Source organism: Anabrus simplex, chromosome 4, assembly GCF_040414725.1.
Source record: "Anabrus simplex isolate iqAnaSimp1 chromosome 4, ASM4041472v1, whole genome shotgun sequence".
NCBI lineage: Eukaryota > Metazoa > Arthropoda > Insecta > Orthoptera > Tettigoniidae > Anabrus > Anabrus simplex.
The window spans coordinates 143,362,194-143,388,621 of record NC_090268.1 but is presented as its reverse complement, the minus strand read 5'-3'; the positions used below and the strand labels follow the sequence as shown (position 1 = coordinate 143,388,621).

Here is a 26,428-nt window from a genome sequence, read left to right as displayed (position 1 = left end):
TTATTTATTTGATTTGATTATTACTTGATGATATAAATTAATATTCCATTTTGTAATTTCCAGGATTTGACCTATTTTACGAAGAAGGAAGTTCTGTAGTGAGTATATTTATTTGTCTCTAGTTGGATAATTGGATAAATTACTAGGATTTTGTCAAATTAATATAATTTGTTGTTTTGTTATAGTGCTCATCAGAAATTCAAAGCATTGGCACCTGAAAAGGTGGGCCATAATAAAAATGCCAAACTTCCCATGACCAAAATACTACAGTACCCTGAACTTCGGGTGAATCCATTTGGGGATAGAATATGTCGGGTCTTCAGTTCAAGTCATGATGGAGACTGTACGTTTGAAGACTTCCTTGATATGATGTCTGTTTTTAGTGATGGAGCACCAAAGGCTGTGAAAGCAGAACATGCATTTAGAATTTTCGGTAAGTCATGATGGAGACTGTATGTTTGAAGACTTCCTTGTTATAATGTCTGTTTTTAGTAATGGAGCACCAAAAGCAATGAAAGCAGAACATGCATTTTCAATTTTTGGTATGTAACTTTTTTTTGTGCCTTATTAGTGGATCATAAAAAACATAGCCCTAATAACAGAGTTCGAAAAGTGAATAAAAATATGTTATCCTATTAAAGAGAGGGGAATACGGAAAGAACACACATAATAGGATGAATACATGGTAAGTCAGTGCGGGAAGGGCGAGCAACAGAAATAGGAGATGGGGACAAACATGGAAATACAAAAGGAATATCTCGGACAAATCTTACGTACACTGCCATCTTCTCCTTGCCCTTATCTCTTGTGTTAGCAAGAGACACTATGAACTCACTGTAACAAATTCCATATAATTCTTTGTTTTACAATCATTTCATAAAATTTCTTACGATAAAAATTAGTAAGTGCAGCTTAAGTTTTATAGCATTATAATGGATTTGAAATAATACAAATCTTATGTTGAATAGAATACCTTGTAGAGGATAGATGTATTCACTGTGCCACCCAGGGACCCACCCACCATCCTCAGATTTACATTTTCTCTTATAATGTAAGTAGCTGTAGTACCTGGCATTGCCAGGATATATTTTGAATGTTTATTTTTAAGATTTGAGTTACCCGTTAATTATGTGTGAAGTGAATTTTTATAGAATTTCTTGTTGAGATGTTGATTGATATTTTATGATCTATTTTGTAGTTTTAGAGTTATTTAGATATGTTTGATTTCAAGTTTTAGATTATTTAATTTTTGAGTAAAACTTAGTCCTTGTGGAAGCTCGAATTGATTGGGACATATCTATTCAAAAAAAAAAAAAAAAAAAAAAAAAACTATATGTATTTACTCATTGTGCTATAGATATGATGTACACGATTTCAACCGTCGTTGAGACTCACTAATCAACCTTGCGACCCCAAAAGCAGTGAATTCAACACTAATCCCGGTCATTTTAGACTATTTACTTTCAAGCCTCTTTTAACCCCCCTTCCCGCCTTAGTGGAGGCTGAACTTGGAAACGGTATCCAGAGCATCACTGTTCATCTCAGTGACACATAAACAATTGACTCAACATTACTATTGGTTATTTTCCATTATTTTAGGTGTCACCCCCTCCCATTCCCCACCTCTAGCGGGGGTTTGACTGTTTCATCTCCATAGCGTCTGGCTCCATGGTTAAATGGTTAGCATACTGGCCTTTGGTGACAGGGGTCCTGAGTTTGATTCCTGCCAGGGTCAGGAATTTAACCATAATTGGTTAATATCGATGGCACAGGGTCTGGGTGTATGCGTTGTCTTCATCATCATTTCATCCTCATCACGACGTGCAGGTCGCCTTCGGGTGACAATTCAAAAGACCTGCACCTGGCAAGCCGAACTTGTCCTCGGACACTCCCGGCATTAAAAGCCATACACCATTTCATTTTATCTCCTAATTTTTTCTTCCCTATATGATAAGTACTATGTGTTTTCCAGGTGATAAGTAATATGTGCATAAAGTTTTGTTGAGAGCTATTCTGGAACATACCCATATACGTCTATAATCTCGGTTATTATTACATTCATTTTCATCCCTTCTCAAGCTCCATTCTGACTGCAGCTGAAGTATGACTTAACTGGCATCCCGAGTGTCACAGTTCAACTCAGCGACTTTGTAAACAATGGATTCCACATTAATATCAGCCGTTTTAGTTTATTTTTATATTTCATCCGCTCTCCTGGGAGTGCTGGTGGTCTTTTACTCCCACAGTATTCTTTTCATGTAGTAAGTCATATGTGTACAAATTTTACTTGAGACCTATTCTGAAAAAAAAAAAAACACACACACACTCTCTCTCTCTCTCTCTCTCTCTCTCTCTCTCTCTTTCTCTCTCTCTCAACATGGACTTAAATGATAACCAGATTGCCACTATTCATCTTGGTGACCCTGAAAACTATTCTACATTAAACTTGGTCGTTTTCTATTATTTTTAAAATTCACCCCTTTCCACACCTGTCCATAGGGGAGTCTTCTCCCACAGTTTTTTCCTAAATAGTGAGTTATATGTGTACCAATTTTGTATGAAGGCTATGCTGGAAGAAACACACATACATCCATAATTTTGGTTATTTTTGAAGTTTTTTTCACTCCCTCTAATTCCCATGCTGATTGGGGCCGAACTTGGACTTCAACGACATCCGGAATATGTCATCCTTCACCTCAGTGACCCTGAAAACTATGGACTGTACATTAATATTTGTCAATTATTTTTATATTTCACACCTCTTTCCGTATTTTCTATAATTCAACCCTGCCCCTAGGACAGCTAGTGGTATCTTACCCCTATAGTAACTTTTTGTCCAGATAAGAAGTCATCTTTATACCAAGTTTGGTTGAGAGGTATGCTAAAACATATACACATACGTCCATAATCTCAGTCATTTTGGACATTCCTTTTTTACCCCTACTAAGCCCCATTCACCGGGCGAGTTGGCCGTGTGGTTGAACTTGCATCCGGGAGATAGTAGGTTCGAGCTCCATTGTCGGCAGTCCTGAAGATGGTTTTCTGTAGTTTCCCATTTTCACACCAGGCAAATGTTGGGGCTGTACCTAAATTAAGCCCATGGCCGCTTCCTTCCCACTCCTAAGCCTTTCCTATCCCATCGTCGCCATAAGACCTGTTTGTGTTGGTGCGATGTAAAACCAATTGTAAAAAACAAACCCCCATTCTGATTGGGGCTGTACTTGTACTTCAACAGGATCCAGAGTGTCGCTGTTCATCTCAGCAACCCTGAAAACTATGAACTCTAGAATATTTTCAATTATTATTATATCTCCCTCTCACCCCCACCCCTAGGGGCGCTAGGGTTGTTATACCTCCACGTGGTTTATCTCCTTAGAGTAAGTCATAAGTGTACCAAGTTAGGTTGAAATCGCTCCAGTAGTCCTGAAAACTATGGATTCAACACCAATATTGGTCTTTTTCGTTATATTTAAATTTCAAACCCTCTCCTAGGGGTCTAGAGATATCTTGCTCCCACAGTAATTTTTCCAGATAGTAAGTAATATTTGTTCCAAGTTTAGTTGACAGCAATATTGGAACATAGTCTACACATTATACTGTACATCCCTAATCTCGGTCGCTTTGGTAATTTTTTTTTTTCACCATTTCTCACCCCCTATGCCACAGGACCCTGAACCTGGACTTTAAAAAAAGTCTGGAGTGTCACTATTCATATGAGCAACCCCGAAAACTAAGGATTCGGCACTTTTTTCAATTATTTTTGTATTACACCTGCTACCACCCTCACTCGTAGGCATGCTATGGTTGTCATGCCTCCATGTAGTTTGTCTCCAGATAGTAAGTATTAAGTTTACCAAGTTTGGTAGAAATCACTCCAGTATTTCCGAAAACTTTGGATTCAACAATAACATCAGTCGTTTTTAGTTATCTCTATATTTCACCCCTTCCCCTAGGGGTTCTGTGGGTGACTCGGTCACTTTGGACTTTTCTCTTCACATCTTCTCACCCCCGAGGTAGAAGGGAGTTGAAATTGGACTTCAAAAATCTGGAGTGTCACTGTTCTTCTCAGCGACCCAAAAGCTATGGATTCAACACTATTTTAGATTATTTTTATACCTACCCCCAACCCCCACCCCTGAGGGTGCTAGGAATGGCTTACCCCAACAGTGCTTGTCTCCAGAGAGTAAATCATGAATGTACCAAGATTACTTGAAATTGCACCAGTGGTTTAGGAGTGTGTGTGTGTGCGCGCGCGCGCACGCGCGTGTGTACGTGTGTGTTTTTTGGCACACACCATAATGCATTGCTCAAGCACACTGTAGCATTTCCATTGGCTTAGATACAATTGGATATGTCATCATTTCCACCACACAATAAAAACACAAATCGCTGTACAGAACGTTAGATGCCTAACAATATAACGGTCCGTTATTGGACAGCCGCTTCGCAGCCCTAACCTGGGGGCTTGCACCCCCAGACCTGCTTCGCTTATAAGTCTAATGGTTTTGTCACTAACCGGACCTAACCAATCCAGATCAATGGATTTGTCGCTAGCCAGAATGATAAATTAATTTTTTCGCTACTGACCAGCATAGAATGCACTGCTGTAGCCATGTGGAAGGCTAGAGGCCTAACAGCCACTTCACGGCCCTAACTTGGGGGCTTACGGCCCCAGACCCCCTTTACTTGATTGCGGACCAAACCAATCCGTTAGTTCGTAAGTTCAGAAGTAGCGTTGTCGCACCTAACAATGTACTACTAGCTCTTAAGGTCAAGGGTTGACAGCTTTGTGCATCGCATGATCACTTTCACCGTGAGAAGTCAGCGAGAAAGAAACAAATGACAGTGCAATCGCGCTTAGATGTCTGCTCTGAAAAGCTGGTGCAGTAACTGAACTTCTTACAAGTTTCTTACAAGTGTTGGATTTCCTCTTCAGTTTCTACACCATATAATTTATGATTGATTGCATGCAGGTACAAGTCGGTGTCATTGTTTCTCTTATATTCTTGATATCTACCAACAGTTCTTTCAATTAGCTGCTTAGGTAGTATAAAATGATTTTAAAAATATTGGGTCACTGCCATATCCTTGAGCGAGTTGTAACTGTAACACGAAATTGTTCACTTCATCTTTCTGTATATGTTCTGGGAACTTCAGCACTGATGCGTGATGTGTACGTAATATTCTCTGAAAACTAGAATGGCAACCTTCAACGAAGGTTTGTTTACGTTGTATCTTGTTTATTACCTAATCGTGTACTTTCCAGATTTCAGGTCCAAAACATGATAAAAGAGCTCGTCTTGTAGCTATGGCGGGACATCTTTTGATAAAAGTATTTTCTGTGTATGTTGCAACATCATTTAATTCATCATGGTTCATGTCCAAGAGGCCATTGAATGTGTCTTCCAAATCATCTATAGGGATGAAGGATAAAGCAACAAGTTTCTGGAAGTTCATCACATTTCATCATCATTGTACAGTTACTTCAGGCCATGGTTAATGGTCTTTTGGTGTGTAAAATGGAACAAACAGCCATTGTTGAAGAGTTCCAAAATAATAAACGGATTGCATTCATTGATCTCTGAATCCATCATGAAATACTGTGGGTTTAGTTCCAATCCAGAGTGTTGGGTAGAATTCCTCTCATTCTAGAAAACTCAATTATAGATGGCTTGACCCTTCATTGCACAAAGGCAGAAAACCAGTAGGAAAACATGATTATAAATAACACTGCGGATGGTATATAGTCGGTAATGCCTGATGTATATAAAATATAATGGTGACAATGATAACTCATTCCACTGTCAAATTGTGAAAAGGATTCTCCGGTAGGTGTGGTATTATTTTACATGGCTGGATTGATCCAGACAATGGAGCCTGTTTGCATTTTGAGCTCTGTTAACACATCATGGAAGAGTGTTTCTTGCTGGCATGGCTGAAAGTATTTTCTCATCTTCAACATTCTGAGATTCCTGCCTAGGAATAGCAGATGGTGGTTTGTTTGAATTCTCTCTTACTCTTCGTTTGATTCGATTGGTAAGTGTCCTCACTTCAACCTCTGTTCTTTGAAGGTGCTCAAATACGCCAGCCTTGTGTCGGTAGATTCACTGGCACGTTAAAGAACTCCTGTGGGACTAAATTCCTGCACCTTGCTGTCTCCCAAAACCATAAAAGCAGTTAGTGGGATGTAAAGCCAATAACATTATTATTAAAAATTGTGTTAACATATTGAGTCATCAGTCCGCAGACTGGTTTGATGCAGCGTTCCATGCCACCCTATCCTGTGCTAACCTTTTCATTTCTACGTAACTATTGCATCCTACATCTGCTGTAATCTGCTTGTCATACCTTGGTCTACCCCTACCGTTCTTACCACCTACACTTCCTTCAAAAATCAACTGAACAAGTCCTGGGTGTTTTAAGATGTGTCCTATCATTCTATCTCTTCTTTTAATCACATTTAGCCAAATCGATCGCCTCTCACCAATTCGATTCAGTATCTCTTCATTCGTGATTCGATCTATCCATCTCACCTTCACCATTCTTCTGTAACACCACATTTCAAAAGCTTCTATTCTCTTTCTTTCTGAGCTAGTTATTGTCCATGTTTCACTTCCATACAATGCCACACTCCACACGAAAGTCTTCAAAAACATCTTTCTAATTCCTAATTTTGAAGTGAGCAAACTTCTTTTCTTAAGAAAGCTCTTCCTTGCTTGTGCTAGTCTGCATTTTATGTCCTCCTTACTGCCATCGTTAGTTATTTTACTAACCAAGTAACAATATTCATCTACTTCCTTTAAGACTTCAATTCCTAATCTAATATCACCGAGCTCGATAGCTGCAGTCGCTTAAGTGTGGCCAGTATCCAGTATTCGGGAGATAGTGGGTTCGAACCCCTCTGTCGGCAACCCTGAAGATGGTTTTCCATGGTTTCCCATTTTCACGTCAGGCAAATGCCGGGGCTGTACCTTAATTAAGGCCACGGCCGCTTCCTTCCCACTCCTAGCCCTTTCCTGTCCCATCATCGCCATAAGACCTATCTGTGTCGGTGCGACGTAAAGCAAATGGCAAAAATAAATTAAAAAATCTAATATTTCCTGCATCACCTGCCTCCGTTCGACTGCCCTCCATTACTTTTGTTTTGGACTTATTTATTTTAATCTTGTACTCCTTACCCAAGACTTTGTCCATACCATTCAGCAGCTTCTTGAGATCTTCTGCAGTCGCAGATAAAATAACAATATCATTGGCAAATCTCAAGGTTTTGATTTCCTCTCCTTGGATAGTGATTCCCTTTCCTAATTCCTCTTTGATTTCCTTTACTGTCTGTTCTATGTAAATATTGAAAAGGAGAGGGGACAAACTGCAGCCTTGCCTCACTCCTTTCTGGATTGCTGCTGCTTTTTCAAAGCCCTCGATTCTTATCACTGAAGACTGATTTTTATACAGATTGTAGATAATTCTTCGTTCTTGGTATCTGATCCCAATCACCTTCAGAATCTTAAATAGCTTGGTCCAATCTACATTATCGAATGCCTTTTCTAGATCTAGGAATGCCATGCACATGGGCTTGTCTTTCTTGAATCGATCCTCTAAGATCAGATGTAAAGTCAGGATTGCTTCACATGTTCCTACATTTCTTCTGAAGCCAAATTGATCTTCTCCCAACTCAGCTTCAACTTGTTTTTCAAGTCTTCTGTAAATAATAGGTGTTAAAATTTTGCAGGCATGAGACACTAAACTAATGGTGCGGTAGTTTTCACACCGCACCTTGGGAATTCTTGGGAATAGGTATAACAACATTCTGCCGAAAATCGGATGGGGCTTCTCCTGTCTCATACATCTTACACACTAAATGGAATAACCTTGCCATGCTGGTTTCTCCTAAGCCAATCAGTAATTCAGAGGGAATGTCATCAATTTCAGGTGTCTTGTTCCTATTTAGGTTGCTCGCAGCTCTGTCAAACTCTGACCTCAAAATTGGGTCTCTCATTTCATCAGCATCAACAGCCTCTTCTTGTTCTAGAACCAAATTATCTACATCTTTACCTTGATACAACTGTTGGATATGTTCCTGCCATCTTTCTTCTTTGTCTCCTTTTCCTAGAGGTCTTAATATTCATACACCTAGATTTCTTTTCTCCAAAGGTTTCCTTGATTTTCCTGTATGCAGCATTTATCTTTCCTAGGACCATACAACCTTCGACATACTTACACTTCTCCTTCGACATACTTACACTTCTCCTTCAGCCATTCTTCCTTAGCTACCTTGCACTTTCAATCCACTTCATTCTTTAATTGCCTGTATTCTTTTCTGCCCTCTTCATTTGTTGCATTCTTGTATTTTCATTGTTCATCAATCAGGTCTAGTATCCCCTGAGTTATCCACTGATTATCAGTTGATCTTTTCTTCCTTCCTAACATTTCTATAGCAGCTCTACCGAATTCATTTTTCATTACTGTCCACTCTTCCTCTATTGTGTTTCCTTCAGCCTTTTCATTCAGTCCTTGTGCAACATGATCCTTAAACAATCCCTCACACTCTTTTCATTCAACTTGCCTAGATCCCCTCTCCTTACAATCCTTCCCTTCTTCAATTTTTTGAACTTCAAATGGCATTTCATGACTAACAAGTTGTGGTCAGAGTCCATGTCTGCTGCCGGGAAAATTTTTCAATCCAACACCTGGTTTCTGAATCTCTGACTTACTTTTGACTTATTTCCTGTTGCTCCTCCTGGAGCACAGGGCTTCCATGAAAGACTTCCATCTGTTCCTATTGCTGGCTAACCTCTTCACTTCATTCCAGGTTTTCCCCACTGTTAGACATTCCTCGTCGATCGTCTTTTTCCAGGTCTTCATTGGACGTCCACGCTTTCTAGTGCCTTGGGGATTCCAGTCGAGCGCTGTCTTTTCAATGGCTCCAGCGGGCTTCCTTAAAGTTTGTCCTATCCAGCGCCATTTTCTCACCCTCATCTGCATTTCAATTGGCTGCCGATTAGTTGCTTACCATAGATCTTCATTTGAAATAACATCCGGCCACAAAAGATATGTACGAGGGTTATAAATGTCAGATTCTGGATATGGGGCTGTATTCTGAATCTCTGCCTAATCATAATGAAGTCTATTTGATACCTTCCAGTGTCTCCAGGTTTCGTTCACATATTCAGCCGTCGTTTGTAGTGTTTGAACCAAGTATTGGCAAGGACTAAATTATGATCAGTGTAGAATTCAGCCAATCGACTTCCTCTTTCGTTCCTTTTTCTCCAATTCGAATTCTCCTACTGTATTACCTTCCCTTCCTTGGTCTACCACTGCATTCCAGTCTCCCATCACAATTAGATTCTCGTCATCTTTTACATATTGTATTAAATCTTCTCTCTCTTCATATATTCTTTCGATTTCCTCATCATCCGCTGAACTAGTAAGCATATAGACCTGCACTATTATGGTGGGCATTGGTTTGGTGTCTATCTTGACGACAATAATTCTTTCACTGTGCTGGTCGTAGTAGCTTACTTGTTGCCCTATTTTCTTATTCATTATTAAACCAATTCCTGCATTTCCCCTGTTTGATTTTGTGTTGATAATTCGGTAGTTGCCTGGCCAAAAATCCTGTTTATCCTGCCAACGTACTTCAGTTATACCAACTACATCTAACTTTAGTCTATCCATCTCCCTTTTCAGATTCTCTAACCTACCACAATGAATCAGACTTCTAACATTCCACGTTCCGACTTGCAGAATATCAGTATCAATCTTCCTGATGATCGCTCCCTGTCGTGTAGTTCCCACCCAGAGATTCGAATGGGGGACTGGTTTACCTCTGGAATATTTTACTCGGGAGGAAGCCATCCTCAGTGCATCATTCATATGGAGAGATCTGTATGTCTTAGGGAGTTAGTTATGGCTGTAGTTTCCCGTTGCTTTCAGCCGTGTGGCAGTATCAACACAGCTAAGCCATGTTGAATATTATTACAAGGCCATACCAGTCAATCATCTAGACTGCAGCCCTTGCAACTTCCGAAAGGCTGCTACCCCTCTTTCAATGAACCATTCCTTAGTCTGGTCTCTCAACAGATACACATCCGATATGGTTGCACCTGCGGCTCAGCTATCTGTGTTCATTGGGACACGCAAACCTCCCCACATGGTTTGCAGAGGATGTGTCAACATAATGAAGCTGAATTCACACAAACAGAAAATGATAAGCAACTAATCGTCTTTGACTTTTCCAGTTTTTCAGTTACGACAGTTGTTCAAAATACCCACCATCGGCGTCTATACACTCCTGACTACATTTAACTACTGATCGAGCAATGTTTGCTAAAGTGTTCTCAGCGATTGCAGCACATGTCGTTTCAATTTTTCGCGAAGTGCTGCTAGTGTAAGTTGGTTTTTTACTGTGTGCATCATCCTTAAGTGTTCCCCCATAGATAGAACTACTCCAATGGAGTTAGATCTGGAGAATGCGGTGGAAACTCAATTGGACCTCTTCATCATATCCTGTGCCCTGGAAAATTGTCATTAAAGTTACCCAGAGACATCTTGGTGATGCACCATCCTGTTGGAAGTGATATTCCTTATTTCCATAGAGTCTGTGAATGGTGGGTAAGATGGATGTGCATATCATGTTCAGGTACACTTGGCCAGTTACTGTTCCTAAAAATGAATGGTCCAATTAGACCCCTAGATTATAACCCACATCAAAACATTAATTCCAGGTAAATTAACAGCCTTTTCCATAAAAACTTGTGGATTGTTTGTACACCAGTAGACGCAGTTATGCTTGTTAACAGTTCCATTTAACCTAAAATTGTGTCTCATCAGACCAAACAACTTTCCTTATGAAGGCCTCATTCTCTTGCACCATGCTCTGAAACCACTCACAGTACTGAATTTTCTGATTAGGGTAATCTCCATTTAATGCATGCAAAATTCTTGGGGTGAAAATTTTCATTTTTGGTGTTTTAATAATACTGTGTATGCTGGTTCTGCTAATCCCAGTCTCACGCACACATTGCTTTGTACATTCCTGCGGTGAGTGGTCAAAGTGTTCAAAAACCATAGTCGAGGACGTGGGGCTTGTTGCTGTGCGAGGTTTCCCAGATCTGTCCTTGTGAACATCACATATGGTACCAAGAGTTTCAAATTTGTCTCGAATGCATGCAGTTGTCACTCCTGTTGTACACATGTTCTGTACACACGTCTCCATTGCCGTTGAACTTCAACAACATTCTCGGTTTTCCAGTACCACTTCAAAATTACTTTCCGCTGTTCAAACGATAATCTTGGCTTCATTTCGTTCCAGCAACACTAGCATAATGTCATGCGAGTCACATCTGTTTACAGAACATCATATGATAATCTTGGCTTCATTTGTTTGTTGTTGCCTGTTGTATAGCAGCACTAGCATAACGTACCCGTGCTTTTTGCTCAGTTTTCTAACACTGACGTGCCTCTACTACTGTAGATTAACTACACAACAACTTAACACAATCTTCTGTCTGAATGCAATGCAAGAAATTAGTGTGTGCTGCCGTGGTGCACGGCACGCACTAGAGGAAATACCTGCACGCGAGTTGAATTTCACATAACTTACTTGACATAAAGTAAATGCCTAATTATATATATATATAGATACATACCTACCTAAAAATACAGTCTATTTGTTTACAGAAAATCATACTACACATTACTGGTTTTTTTGTCCAGCTTTTTAATATATTAAATAAATATCCCCTGTCAAGTGTGTATACATTTTATTGGCACCCCTTTTTTTAAAAAACATTTTCAACATTGGCATTGGTACATACCTTGCATTGTATGTGTCGTCGTTCTCCAGTTCTTCGTGTTGCCGTTTTTCCTGTCAATTTGAAAGGGTTACCTGCTATGGGATGGAGTAAACTGTACAGCCAGGGACTCGCCGTCGACTAAATAATCCGACTCTTTAAAGGGGCCAATGGCTTCAGATGTAGGAGCTGCTTTAGTTGGATGCTTGTTGCTCAGTGGAAGAAATGGCTTTGAAATCCAGCAGGGAGCATCTGTTCTAGACCAGAAAAGGTGTCTGTTGTCACATTAGGCACGGCATCTTTGAAACCTGGCAGTTAGGTATAAAATGCCTTCATGTGTGGCGAGCCCACTGTGATGATAACCTGCATGAGGCATCATAGTGGATCAGGGCAAAGAGCTAAGGAATCCTCAGAAGCAACACTGCACCTTTTGTATTTCCAGGGAGATGTGAGAAGCAGATGGAGGACAATGATCCATTGCATGGATAAGGTTTGGAGAAGAAGAAGACGTAGAGAACTGTGGACTAAAAGTTTGTTTTAAAAAAAAAAGTTGAAATGAAGTACGCCATAATGTGATGTTCATTAAATCAAACAGTTAATTTCCACAATAAACAAAATATTTACAATTCATTATTGTTGGATGACAAGAAATTGAGTTCATATCTCCTGTCATGTTCACAGATGAACATACAGCAGAAGTATCATGACATAACCTCACATGTTCTGTTACACAAAAGCAGATCATACAGCACACAAATAATAAATGATACAGCCATGATTGATACCAAGTAAAGTCCGTACTGACAACCTGTCGTGCATAACTACGTAGATAATAATAATAATAATAATAATAATAATAATAATAATAATAATACCACCTCCACTATCTACTAATCAAGCTTGATATTTTCACTATTTACCCATGGGTTTAGAGAATTGTTTCCGAGTTACACTAGTCCATTACACACTTGCATCACTCCGAAAATGTTTGTTACCACATATACACAATGAGTGAAATATCTGTTACCTATGCGCCTATGGACATTATATTCAAGAACTCTTTTTGATCCTGGATATACAGTATGTGAACTTTAATAAACTTGTGGATGATTTGGTGACTGATAGGTATATGGCAGTATTAGGGGAGACAAAAGGAAGTGACTTAAGGTCTGGGAGCCAAATTTTAAAAATAGTTTTTAATGGTTGAAATTAAAATAATGTTGTGTTTATGGTTGTTGGGTGGAGGCTACCAAGTAACAGTTTCTTTCTCACTTTTCTTTTCAACTCGCCTAATACAGTTAATTTTGCTTTTGCTGTGCATTCCATTCTCTAGCTAGTAAATCTAGAGAAAGACAGTCACACTTGTTGATATATGGAAATTGTTCCTAGAAAAAGGTTGCAAGTTGTTCGTTGACATCAACAATTTTAAGAGGCCAAATAATTTTACCCAGTTTGAATTATTTTCTTCAAAAATTGAAGTCATGTGCTTCAGAACAAAACACTTGATAAATCTACGGCAGTATGAAGAACATTATGGACCTGGTTCCACTGTTTATTAATAACATTATTGTGTAACCTAGTCGTTTCCATTTGTAACATGCATTTTTTGTTGAACTTCTCTCTTAAAACTTATTGCTGTTTGTATGTGCAGTGAAGAGTAGAGCTAATGCTAGTTTACATATAAAAGAGAAGCATGTAGTTTCATATCGATGTAATCATGTGATTGTCTCCAGATTTTGATGGAGATGACATGCTGGGTGTTGCTGACTTGCGGCAGGTGGTCGATCGCTTGACAGGTCAACAACGCTTGAGTGAACAAGACATGCAGCATCTAATTCAAAATCTGCTCGATGAAGCTGATCTGGATGATGATGGGGCTCTGTCTTTTGCAGAGTTTGAACACATAATCTCAAAGTCTTCAGACTTTGCTAGGTAAGCATGTTTTACTGTCAACATATATAATTCATTGTTGACTTACACCTCTTAATTTTGATATGCGTATTGGTCAGAGAAAGCAGGACTAACATTTTAATTAATTCATGTTCATTTTTCAGTAAGAATCGTGTAAGTCTTTTCTATTACAATTGTCATCCAAGAAATTTGAGAAGTTTTCATGTTCAGTTTTTACTATTGGTGCAAATTTACCTTTGATAGAACTATGCCAATCATGTTTCTACTCATTCAGTAGTACAAAGACTTCCTGTTAGAGCATTCACATTGCTTAGACCTGTTAAAGTTCCAGAATCTCTCAAAACTGGACTTTGTAGCACTCCAGATTAGGTGTTCAAGGTTATGAAATAAAGTTGTGATATAACCTATGCTCCGCATGGCTTTACTCGTAGATCAATTGAACAGAACTCCCTGTCCCGAGAGAAGCCTTTGTCCTTCATGGGACACTACAGGCTCATTTATTCATTCAATGGCTGGCACAGGAAGGAGGTTATGGCCTACAAAGGGAACACTCTGCTGATCTCAGAGTCACATTCATGACGTTTGTCCTTCACAAACTACACTGAGACATGTTACACACAGATGAACTATACACTAACACACAGATGAAAATAAAATTACAGTTACACTGTACTATTAAACCTATTAAAAAAACTAGCCTATTTTACTAATTTATGCTATGCTAAACTGTAAACTACGCTATACTATACTAGAGAGATAAAGACTAGAAATGACAATATGAAAAACACAAATTACTGAAGAAAATGCAAAAGATTGCAAACCGTACCAAATACCATATACGCCAAGTGAGGTAGCTAAACCATGTGGTGATGTACACAATTAAGTTGGCAACTAGGTTTGAAGATCGTGCTCAACCGATATAAAGCTATACTAGGACATGGCTACAGTAACCCACACCATGAACCAATTTGAACTGTTATTTACTTCTTGACCTTGCAAAGAGAAACTGCATTAAATGATGGACCTATGCATTATAACCAATTACTTATGGATCATCATTAATATTTGCAATCGATGAAATTAAATGATTAAATTAATAAAATTATTAAAATTAAATGATTAAATTACTAGCTTATGTACCCGTGCTTCGCTACTTGATTCTCAGCAAGACTGACTTTGTGGTTTTCCTAACTGAAGTCAGTAGGAATGTAGCGATTAAAAGCAATGTTATCATATAAAACACTTGATCAAATGAAAAACCACACATTTTCTCACTTTTAACGAACAGTACTACAGTGCTGATCTAACATCCAAAGTTCCTGAGCTGGAATGACCAGGCCGCGGACAGTCGTGAACACTCCTCTTCCCTTATTCCGTTAAATGTGCACACTGCTCATTCCAAGCAGTGCCTCAGAGTAGGAATTGAATAGCTCGAATGCTATGATGAACCAGTGTGTTACATACCAGTAGTATCAGAAAATTTATGAACCAGAGGAATGGCATGCTAAAGATGAAAGTTACCTAACTCCCCAGCTACTTCCCGCCAATATTCAGGCAGGCTGTTACACTCGGTACGACCGGGCGAGTTGGTGTGTGCTTAGGGGCACTCATCTGTGAGCTTGCAACCGGGAGATAGTGTATTCGAACCCCGCTGACGACAGCCCAGGAGATGGCATTCTGTTATTTCCCCTTTTTCATACAAGCAAATGCTGGGGCTGTACCTTAATTAAGGCCAAGGCCGCTTCCTTCACACTCATAGTCCTTTCCTATCCCATTGTCGCCATAAGACCTATGTGTTTCGGTGCGACGTAAAGCAAATTTTTAAAAATATACGGTACGCAGCAGTAATCCTATCTATCGGAGATAAGTGGCAACAGCAGACACAAAGCACATTACAACAAACAACTGTCAATGCAAAGTTATTGTTGATAAATTTTATGAGCTTTCTATATTGTAGGCCTTCGCATTTAGTTTTCTTTCGACTCTGTGATATTAGGGTGTCTTAAAAAAATATTTATAGCGTAGACTGTAGTTCATTATTCTCCGACTTTACATACCAATTTTCATTAAATTCTGTTTACCATCTTGTGACCCGGTGCTGATATAGACTTAGTAACAAAAATTCAATTTCATGAATATCTCTGTGATCATAGGCGGTACAGTAACAATGTGTAAGACATAAATGATCGGAAATTCAATACTGTATAACTTTAATTACGTAGTATTTATCGATACAACCAATAACAACATAATTATTTGAGAATTAAATTTTTGGCCTTACCCTAAATTACCATTTCACTTAGCGTGAATAAAATCATTTATGGCTTAGATAATAGCGACTTACTCCCTAACTTTGCTTACGGATTTTCATTAAGATAGGACCACTAATAACGTAAATATTTGAGAATTAAATTATAGGCCTTCCCCTAAACTACCATTTTTCTCAGCACAAATACAATTTTATAGCCTAGATTATAGTGACGTATTTCCCGGCTTTGCCCACCGATTTTCATTAAGATACGACCACTAATAACATAAATATTTGAGAATTAAATGTTAGGCCTGCCTCTAAACTACCATTTCACTCAGCATGAATAAAGGTTTTTATGACCTAGATTATTGCAACTTATTTCTCAACTTTGTATACCGATTTTCATCAAGATAAAACCATTAATGACATAAATATTTCATAATTTACTTTTAGGCCTTCTCCTAAACTACCATTTCCCTCATCGTCAATAAAATTATTTATGGCCTAGATTGTAGCGACTTATTCCCCGACTTTGCATACCGATTTTCAATAAATTCTCTTCAGTCGTTTTCTCGTGATGCGTGTACATACATACATACAGACAGACAGAAATTACGGAAAATTAAAAAATGCATTTCCTTGTTACTGTGGACACGACTGATACAGAAATACCATCCTTTTTAAATTTTGAGCAATGTACAGACAAAACTCTTAATTTTATATATATAGATGAATGGCTGTTTGGGATTGGCTGGATGTCTATGTTTCCATGCACAGCCCCCAGATAGAGCCAACATTAGCCAAAACGTCAGTTTAGAAGGTATAATGTTCAGAGTATACCTGCATATAAGAACACACAAAAGTGAGAAACCACAGTTAATAGATTTAGTTGCTGATTAAGGAATTTCTGTTAGGGTAAAATATCAGCACTACAGTTTTATCAAGACCTTTAGAGGAAGTATACCAAATATCATTATTTCCTCACAAAATATTGCTGTCCTGTTCCCTTCTGAGAAACTCATATTACAGTAGAACCTCGATAATTCGAAATCGGTTAATTCAGAATCCTGCCTAATTCGAAGAAGGTCTCGTTCCCGGAAACATAAGATACAGTTTTGCATGTTATTTAAATGGTTTAATTCGAAATACGGATAATTCGTAATTCGAAGTACAATGTCGGCCCCATTACCGAAATTAAGACTTGTAATTCGAAACTGCCTGTACAGTTTAAAACAATAGTAAGTTATGTTACGGAGTAATTTCAACTCAAAATTTATTCGCGTCATAATAGAATGCGTGTTCCGGAACGTGGAGGGGTAGCTATCCGCACTTACACTCACTTCGGTGGGTCTACAGTGCGCTTCATGATTGCTAAGTTGAATGAAATCGGAATTCTATTGTATTCATTTAAGGAACGCTATAATATCATGCAACGGGCAGCGTGCGGAAAAACAGAATCCGCGAACACTGGCGATGCCGACAGTTGACGAAAAAACGTGGCTCATATAATAAATTCGTAGGCACTGAACAATATTGTCATTGCTGACGAAACTGCATTGCTTTATTTTAATGCGAGCCCAAACGGTCTTATTATTTTAAAGGAGAAAGTGCCAGCCGGGGAATCGTACAAAGGTCGTGGATGGGGTCATTGTAGTGTGTTGCAATGCACATGGAAGCAAGAAACTTTGTCCCCTCGTCATAGGAAAGTTCGATAAGCCACAGTGTTTTAAGGACGTCGCTCACTTTCCATGCTAGTACAAAGCATCTACAAATGGAAACGGTACAAAAATCCAAAAAATAATGCATTTGCACAGGGGAACCACCATAATTTATCCTCGTCTTCGAATTGTGTTTTATTTTCCTTTCGTTGCGTGAGGTTATGTTTTCAGTGATTTATCCAAGTGCATTATTTTAACATTGTAAATGCATCCTGTTGGACACATTTCGGAAATAGTTCTTTCCATGGCATTTGAAAGGTTTAAACTGTGAATTGGGGTGATTGCATGTATTAATGGGTCTTAGAACACATTGTGACGCGGCAAGTGTTTACATTTCTGAAGTACGAGAGAAGTGCCATGGCAGGAAATCGTACAAGGATAGAGTCATAGGAAGTTCGATTTTAACACCGAACACCAATGTATAAGGGCATCGGGTACTTTCTGTGTAAATACAAGGCATATAAAATGCATACAGTATAGTAATCCAATAAATAAAGCACTTGCAAATGGGAGCCAGTACAATTTCTCCTCGTCTTTGAATCATGCTTTTTTTTTCTCTTCCTTTCGTTGCGTGAAGTTATGTTTGCCAGTGAGATGTCCAAGTGCATTTTTTGAATACTGTAAATGCACCTTCTTGGATACATTTTGGAAATAGTTCTTTTTTCATGGTTTATGAAAGGTATAAATTGTGAATCAAGGTTAACTGCATGCAATAACGGACCTTAGAACATTTTGTAACGCGGCAAGAGTAGGTACCTCTGAATTGCGAATTAGCGGTTAATTCGAAATCACGTATTTCGAAGTCCGATTTTTGAGTCCCAACGACTTCGAATTAACGAGGTTTTACTGTATTTATTTGCAGATTTATACTTGAGTATTTTTATACTAAATGGTTCCATAGGAGGGAACTGCAAATCACATGGTTATTTGATAATGTCTGGCTGATCATCAAGTCCACTACGGTATTAGAGTAGACTGTACAGCCAGTGACTGTGTGCCAAGTGTCGGGCGGCACAAAATAACGCTACCCCATAAGAGGACCAACGGCTTCAACAGGGCATTCCCTGTGAGTGATGCGCAGTTCTTCAGGTACTGGAAGAGCTGTGCGAAGTGGGTGACCACAGTGTATCCAGATTGGGACAGTCAACATCCTAACCCTAACAGACAAGATGGAAGAGCTGATAGAGTTCATGAAAGAGGGGTGACAAATCCATCCGTGGTCTTAGTGAAACTAAATGGAGAGGAAGAGAGGAAAGAAAACAGAAGAAAGGGTACAGGATGTTTTACAGTGGAGGACAGGATGCAGTAAATGGAGTAGGATGATCAGTAGAAAGGATGTGCTGGAATATGTGGAGGAGGTGGTGATCAATGGCAGAATGATCATTGCAAGGGTACAGTTTGAGACAAGAGCACAAGATCTGTTCCAGGTATATACTCCAGAAACTGGAAATAAAGAAAAGAACACAGAACAATTACCATAAGAAATAGAGAAATATATAGATGACAGGGAAGTAATTATAATGGGAGATCTGATTGGACAAATGGGAAGAGAAGAGATTCTGGGTCCATATGGATATGGCAACAAGAATCAAGAAGGGGATATTTTAATGGACTTCTGACAGAGGAACCAACTAATGAGAGGAAACACATGGTTCAGGAAGAAAAATAGCCAGAAAATCACCAGGTATGGATCGAGAGACAGAAGAAAGAAAACATTGATTGATTACTTATCAGTGGAAAAAGGACATTGGAAAGATCTTATGGGGATGACTAAAGAGCATTGATAGCAAGTTTGATATTTTTTAGATATTTTATTGCTTCCACTATCAAGTACAGAAAATGTACACTAGGTATTGTCAGTATTTAAAAAAATAATCTATAGACAATATCTTAGCCATAATGCCTGAATAATTAGAAAAATTATTTTAGCTACCTATAGTAGGTCAGTTTTTGAAATACCACATTCTAGATACTCTTCTACACCATAAAATGCCTTTTTCCTTAAAAATTGTGACAGTACCCTGTTAAATGCACTATTAACAGGTAGTGGAAGCTTATTGTACATCTTAAGCTGTTGATAACAGTGGCTGTTGGTGCTTTTACTAAGCCTGGAGTAAGGAGTATCCAGATCATTCTTGTATCTTATGTCGTGCATGTGAACGGTAGATCTTTCTTTAAATTCGGAAAGATTCTCTTTCACATGCATAATATTTGTAAGAATATAATTTGTAGGCTCACAAAGGAAGTTTTACAGGGATCTCTAAATTTTAATCCAGCAATTAGATGGACTCCCTTTTTCTGCCAAATAAATACATTATTTGATGAAGGACAATTGCCCCATAACCTGATCCCATACAGTGTATGAGGGTGAAAGAAAGCACGATAGGTTGCAAGTACCATATCCCGACTGATGCAGGTTTTCAGTTTCTGCAACAGATACCACACCCTGGCTAATCTCTTACAGAGTTCTGATGTATATATTTGAAAATTGGTAAGGTCACAGAACTACAAGAAGAAAAGAGAAAGAAAGATTAGGGTCTGGAGATTGAAGGAAAAGGAGGTTCAGAAATTAAAACTGATTCCAAGAACAGATATTAGTCGTGTTGAACAGGAATGGAATAACTTCAAGAGTGCATTTTGGAAGGTGTGCAGAGAAAACATGGGGCAGAACATCAAAAAAGGTAAGAGAGAAAGGGACAACATCGTGGAATGATAGAGTGGAAGATGAAGTAAAGGAAAAGGAAAAACTTGGAAATAATAGAAAACACAAAAGAATGAAGAGAGTAGAGTCATATACATGGAAGCAAAAAGAGTTTTCAGAAAAGTAGTAGCCCAAGAAAAGCTGGGAAACATTCATCCAGGAAGTAAAGAAGATTATTTGGAATTATAAGAAACTGTAGGAATGAAACATTGAACACAGGATTTGTGAAGAATAAAGAAGCAATACTGACATAACCAAAAGAGATAATGAACAGATGGAAATATTTTAGTGAACTGCTGAACGTGATAAACCAGACATGTAGAGAAGATATCCAGGCAGGAAGAACAGAAGAAGTAACAGAGAAGGAATCTGATATTACAGAGATGGAATGGGCAATTAAAAATATGAAGATGGGAATAGATGAAGTAGAGTGCAGAACTGCTGAGACTCCAATGGATCATAGAATACTCACGTGTGTATGAAGAGAGAGAGAGAGAGAGAGAGAGAGAGAGAACTGCTTGAGGATGGGGAAAAGGGGATTATAATACCAATATTCAAGAAAGAAGATAAGATATGCAGTAAATTACAGAGGCATCATAGTCATCTCCCACTTGCCATTATAGTGGAAAGGATATTGGAAAGAATAATTAGAGGTAGAAAATTAATTGCAAGAGGAGCAATTTTGATTTGGAAGTGGAAAGCCATCAGTAGAATCCATTTTCATTCTAAGACAGATTGTGGAAAAGAGCTGGGAATATGGGAAGGATAATGACTTTTATAGACTTAGAAAAGGCATACCACAGCATCCTGAGAACAAAAGCTTGGGAAAGCCTGACATACAAGGGCATTGGCAGGGAACTAATAACAATGATAAAAGCAGTATATGATAACTGTTACAGCTGTGTGAAGACAGCAGTGGGTAGAACAGAATGGTTTGGAATTCACAATGGGCTAAAACAAGGGAGTATATTGTCACTGTTCATAATGGTGATGGATGACATCGTAAGGGCAGCAGGAGAAGATTCATCATCATCATCATCATCATCCTAAACCATCTCCAGTTTCCTGGGTGTGGTATATGAGCCTCCTCCAGGAGAAGATTATAGAGGGAAAATAATGAATGTAATGATGTTTGCAGATGATGATGATGTGATCTGGGAAGATGAGGTGGTACAACAACAGCTGAATATACTGAATAAGATTGAACAGTGGGGATTGAGGATCAATATGGAGAAGAGCAAGACAGTGATGAGTATAGAATTAAAAAAAGGAAAAGGAGCTATCATAATTGGAGACAAAGAATTGGAAATAGTAGAACACTTTAAATACATGGGAAGTGAAGTGACAGAAAATGGAAGACGGGATATGGAAATTAGTAGGATACAACTGGGAAGTGCCTTTTACCGCCAGGTGTGGAGGTTAATATGGAATAATGATGTACCAGTGATGGTAAAAGAAGTAATGTACAATGAATACTACTTACCTATCATGACATGTACAGCAGAAATCTGGATAATGACTCAGAGAGATGAAATTAGGGTACAGGCAACTGAAATAAAGTTCCTGAGAAGCATGGTACAGAAGAGAAGCAGAGGTAGACTGAGAAATGAAGACAAATGAAAAGAGCTAAATGTGCACAAACTAAGTGACAATCTGGAATAGAACAGATTGAGGTGTTTTGAACATGTCAAGCGGATGAAAGAAGCAAGACTGCCAAGACAAGCATTGGAAAGACAGGTGACGGGGAAAAGAGGATGGGGAAGATCAAGATTATAATGGATAGATTCTGTGAAGAACAGCATATGGCAATAGAACCTGGATTGGAACACTGTTGGATGAGGAATGTTGGAGAGTCAAGTCAAAGTGGAGTAGAACCATATTTGCCCCCATTCGTCAGATGGACAAGGGGAAATTATGATGATGATTGTTATTTGAAACTTTCAGAAGATAGGTACTACATACGCTTGTACAGAGAGTAATTATCTCCTTCATTTTATTGCAAGCCTCATTGGATTTTATGGAACAGAGTATACTGGTTTCTCAAATATAGGATCAAATAATTACAGTTATGCTTCCACAAACCTAAGGTTATCAGACTTAATTTGCACAAAGAAAAATTGCCTGGAGACACACTTTCCTGATGATTTCTTGGTAATTATTACGCTCAAGTTTAACACGTTAGTTGCCACGCTACATTTGGCAACCTCCCACGTAAGTGCCATTTTGAACGAAGGGTGGTTTCTCATTATTTCCTATTTTATTGTGCATGTTTACTGGTAATAAGCCATAAATGAGGCAAAAATGTTAATATATAGAGGCTCACAAGTGCTGTCCCGATTGGGTCGGCACATTTACTTTTGGTCTTTACGAGCGTTTAAAATAAAACTGCCGAATCGATTTATATGTTTAATGCTGGCTGAATTTGATACCATTTAAAAGTGTTTAAAGCTGACAGACCGGGCGAGTTGGCTGTGTGGTTAGGAGCGCGCAGCTGTGAGCTCGCATCCGGGAGATAGTGGGTTCGAACCCCACTGTCGGCAGTCCTGAAGATGGTTTTCCATGATTTCCCATTTTCATACCAGGCAAATGCTGGGGCTGTACCTTAATTAAGGCCACGGCCGCTTCCTTCCCATTCCTAGGCCTTTCCTGTGCCATCATTGCCATAAGACCTGTCTATGTCGGTGCAATGTAAAGCAACCAGCAAAAAAATAAATATATAAAAAAATCTGACAGTTCCATGTTATTGCTTTTGAGGATACTAAACAACTTCTGTCTAGTACCTCATTGGCAGTTAGAACAGGCATTAAATAAATGGCATTATTGTTGTTATTAATAAGGTAAAAATAGAGATGTAAAGCTACTTGCCTATTGGCTGCCTTCATTTGCCCAGTGTACTGGTTGTTATCCGGTTATGTCTTGGACTGCTTGGAGTCGTCTGCCAGGGGTTCCGTATCCAGAGGTGCCAACTATTACGGATTTCACCCCACGATTATGGCATTACGATCAAAGGGGAAATTATTACGAAAAAACGACAATATCACAAAAAATAATTTTCTAGGGGACAAAAGACGAAAGCAGGAAAAATGAATCCTTTCGAGAATTACTCCTCAACCCTCATCGTTTCAGCGCTTTTGAGTTGGCAACAGTTCTTTGGTCGTCACTTCCTTTTGCTACCTGTGAGGGTTGAAAATTCATTGTGATTGAAAGAGCTCTTCTCCATTATGAAACCTTAGATAATATTTGTATTTGCATATTAAGTGTATCTGACAATAACTCTCCCACGGAAAGAGCTTTTAGTCTGGATAGGAAAAATCAAAGGAAATTCAGGCTTACGTTGAGCACATCTACATTGGAAACTCGTATGGTTCAGAAAGGGAAAATGCCATCACAGGGGAAGGATGTTTCGAGAAAATTCACACTGAAAATCTGCACATGGGTGTTGTGATTCTGACCTTTCACGCATCTCCAAGTTCAAGGTTCTTGATATTAAAGTTACGCCTCGGCCGGTGTCACGTGGAGATACAAGAGGTTCCACTCAAGGGACGTGAAAGTTCGTTGCGTTGGGTCAAAGAATCGTATGGTTGGATTTAAGTTGATTCGTCTGACGTGAGAAGACGATTGGTAATTAATATCTTAATCTAGGCTATCATCTTGACGTACCTTACACTATCAAATGAGAATACCGAAAATATAACTTTTATGGAAGGATTTTCTGTTTAATGACTAAAAAAATGTTTAAAAAATCAGCTACAATGCTTAAGGAAAATAAAAAGCAACACAAATGGATGTTGGAAATGATTGAATGTTATGTTAACTAAAAAGAAACAATCTTAACTTCTGACTCTTGCCAATATTTCATTCACAACATCAATGACAACTTCAAATTAATCAGAAAAATCAAAGTAAAGTCAATATCACAATGCTGAAGGCTTAAAATTTAAAACAATTCCATCATTCACCACATTCATCTTCAAACTGATGGTTAAAAATCATTGATTCTTGTTGGCTTGGCACACCTATTCACTGACTCAAATATCTCAACATCCCGTTATTATGTTTAAATAATCGCTTATTGTGTCAAAAATCTATCTAAGAACTTGAACGCACCGGTAACCTCTGCTCATCATTATTGTTTAGATCAAGAAAATGATCGAATAACATAAGACAACATCGTAATTCTTCAAATAATAACACAGAACAAATAGGAAATTAAATTGATTTCTTCTGAGCTCCATCGGCATCTGCACCTAAATAATGGACATTTGAAAACATAATCATCAACTACAATGGTTCAAAACTATGATGACTCTGCAACTCTGGTGTCCTCCGTGAAATCAACCTGTAAAAACTATGTCAGCTCTAAGTGGCAACTCAGTAGTTTATAAGAAGAAATTCAGCTAGCAAGAAAAATTAATCTACTCACATATATAAATGAAGATCACACATTCCATTTTGTGACATGGTTCTCAACTATATAGTATCATTAATTCGTGAAGATCTTGTGTCATTCCAATACTGTGCGCAGTCACCTACACTGTATTTAATTAATACATTTTAGATGATCATACTATCAGTGGCCTCGAAATACCGTATTTACTCGTGTATTAGACCCCCTCGCCTATTAGACCCCCCTGGCTTTTTGAGACCAAGAGAATGGAAAAAAATAAATCTCGCATATTAGACCCCGTAACGAAATTCAGCTGAGACCAATAAACGATTCCACTTCGTAGCGGGTACTACAAGCTGTACTGCAGCTCTGATGACGTCGTACAAATGTGTGTACAAGTTTGCGCACATTTTCTTGAGCCCTCAGCTGCCTTTTGCCAGATCGGCACAATCGGAGCTGACAGCTTTATCTGCGACAGCCACTACAGCAGTACGGTACCAGCATCACAGAATATTGTCCGAGTTCATAGGTGGATTAGCGTAAACGGAGAAATAGGCCTACTACTTTTTTATTCTCGACTTTCCAACTACAGACTATCACAGTACGTGTGTCTGTGTCTTGGAAAATTGCCAACATGTCAGAAAATACGGTGCGAGTATTCCTTCGTAGACTCGCAATCGGCCATCAGTGAATGAATTGAGACTTAAAATGTCCCGTAAAAGCTGATATAATCAGTACTTGTGATGCAAATGGCGGTTTATGAAAATATGCTTTGAATTCTTAACCTTATATATGTCAATATGACGAACTTTGTTACTGTTGGTTCCATTGCCGGCTGGTTGGCCTCCCTGCAGGAAGAGAGGCGGAAGTGAAACTCTCCACTCACCGCAGCTTTCTACACTGAGAGAGCTCAAGGTTCGTCCGTCCGACCCGCCCGATTCAAGCTCACACCAAAATCGTGTGATACGTCTGTCTTATAGTTAAGAGATGTCTATTTCCGTAGCTTTAGCACTATTAGCTGCCGATACGGTTTGCGATCTTGAACATTTTCATCAGTAATTTGTGTTTTTTAAATTGTTATATTACTTCTAGTCTTCATCTCTCTAGGATAGCGTAGTTCACAGCATTAGTGCAATAACGTAGTTTTTTATGCGTTTAATAGTTTATTGTAGCTGTAGTTTTATTGATATTTGTGTGTTGGTTAGTGTATCTAGTTCTGTGTGTACCATGTCTCGTTTATTCCGGGAAATACACGTGGCAAGAAAGTTACTTGAGTCTCGGATCAGTGGAGTGTTTCTTTTGTACACCATAACCTCCCTTAACTGTAAGTACCGTAATTTGTTATTTCCTCACTCTCTTTTATTCTTGTATTCTCATTTTAGTGCCGGATGTTGTTAGTAAGTGTATATTTTGTGAATTTATTTTACCTCATGAATAATTATCTTTTGGAGTACAGTATTACATTTTATGCGGGCTGTGCTCCGCGGTCGTATTGCATCAGCTGAGCGTTGGTAACGTAGGTACGACGATGCTCGCGTGTTTCCCGAACTATCAAATACAACTGACAGTGACAAATGACTGGCCATTAAGTTCTTTTTCATTATTTTGTGTTAATATTGCTTAATACAGTAAATAAAAGTGATTGATTATATTTAAAATATATGTAGG

The 26,428-nt window shown here is 38.6% G+C and overlaps 1 protein-coding gene across 1 annotated transcript in view; it reads left to right on the top strand.

Moving 5' to 3' along the window:
• Positions 1 to 26,428, top strand: part of LOC136872512 (calcium and integrin-binding protein 1) — a 54,677-nt gene that overhangs the window by 5,857 nt on the left and 22,392 nt on the right. Inside the window, exons 2-4 of the mRNA XM_067146326.2 lie at positions 64 to 98; positions 186 to 433; positions 13,526 to 13,724. Coding sequence (XP_067002427.1) covers positions 64 to 98; positions 186 to 433; positions 13,526 to 13,724 — 482 coding nt within the window. The remainder of the gene's footprint in view (positions 1 to 63; positions 99 to 185; positions 434 to 13,525; positions 13,725 to 26,428) is intronic.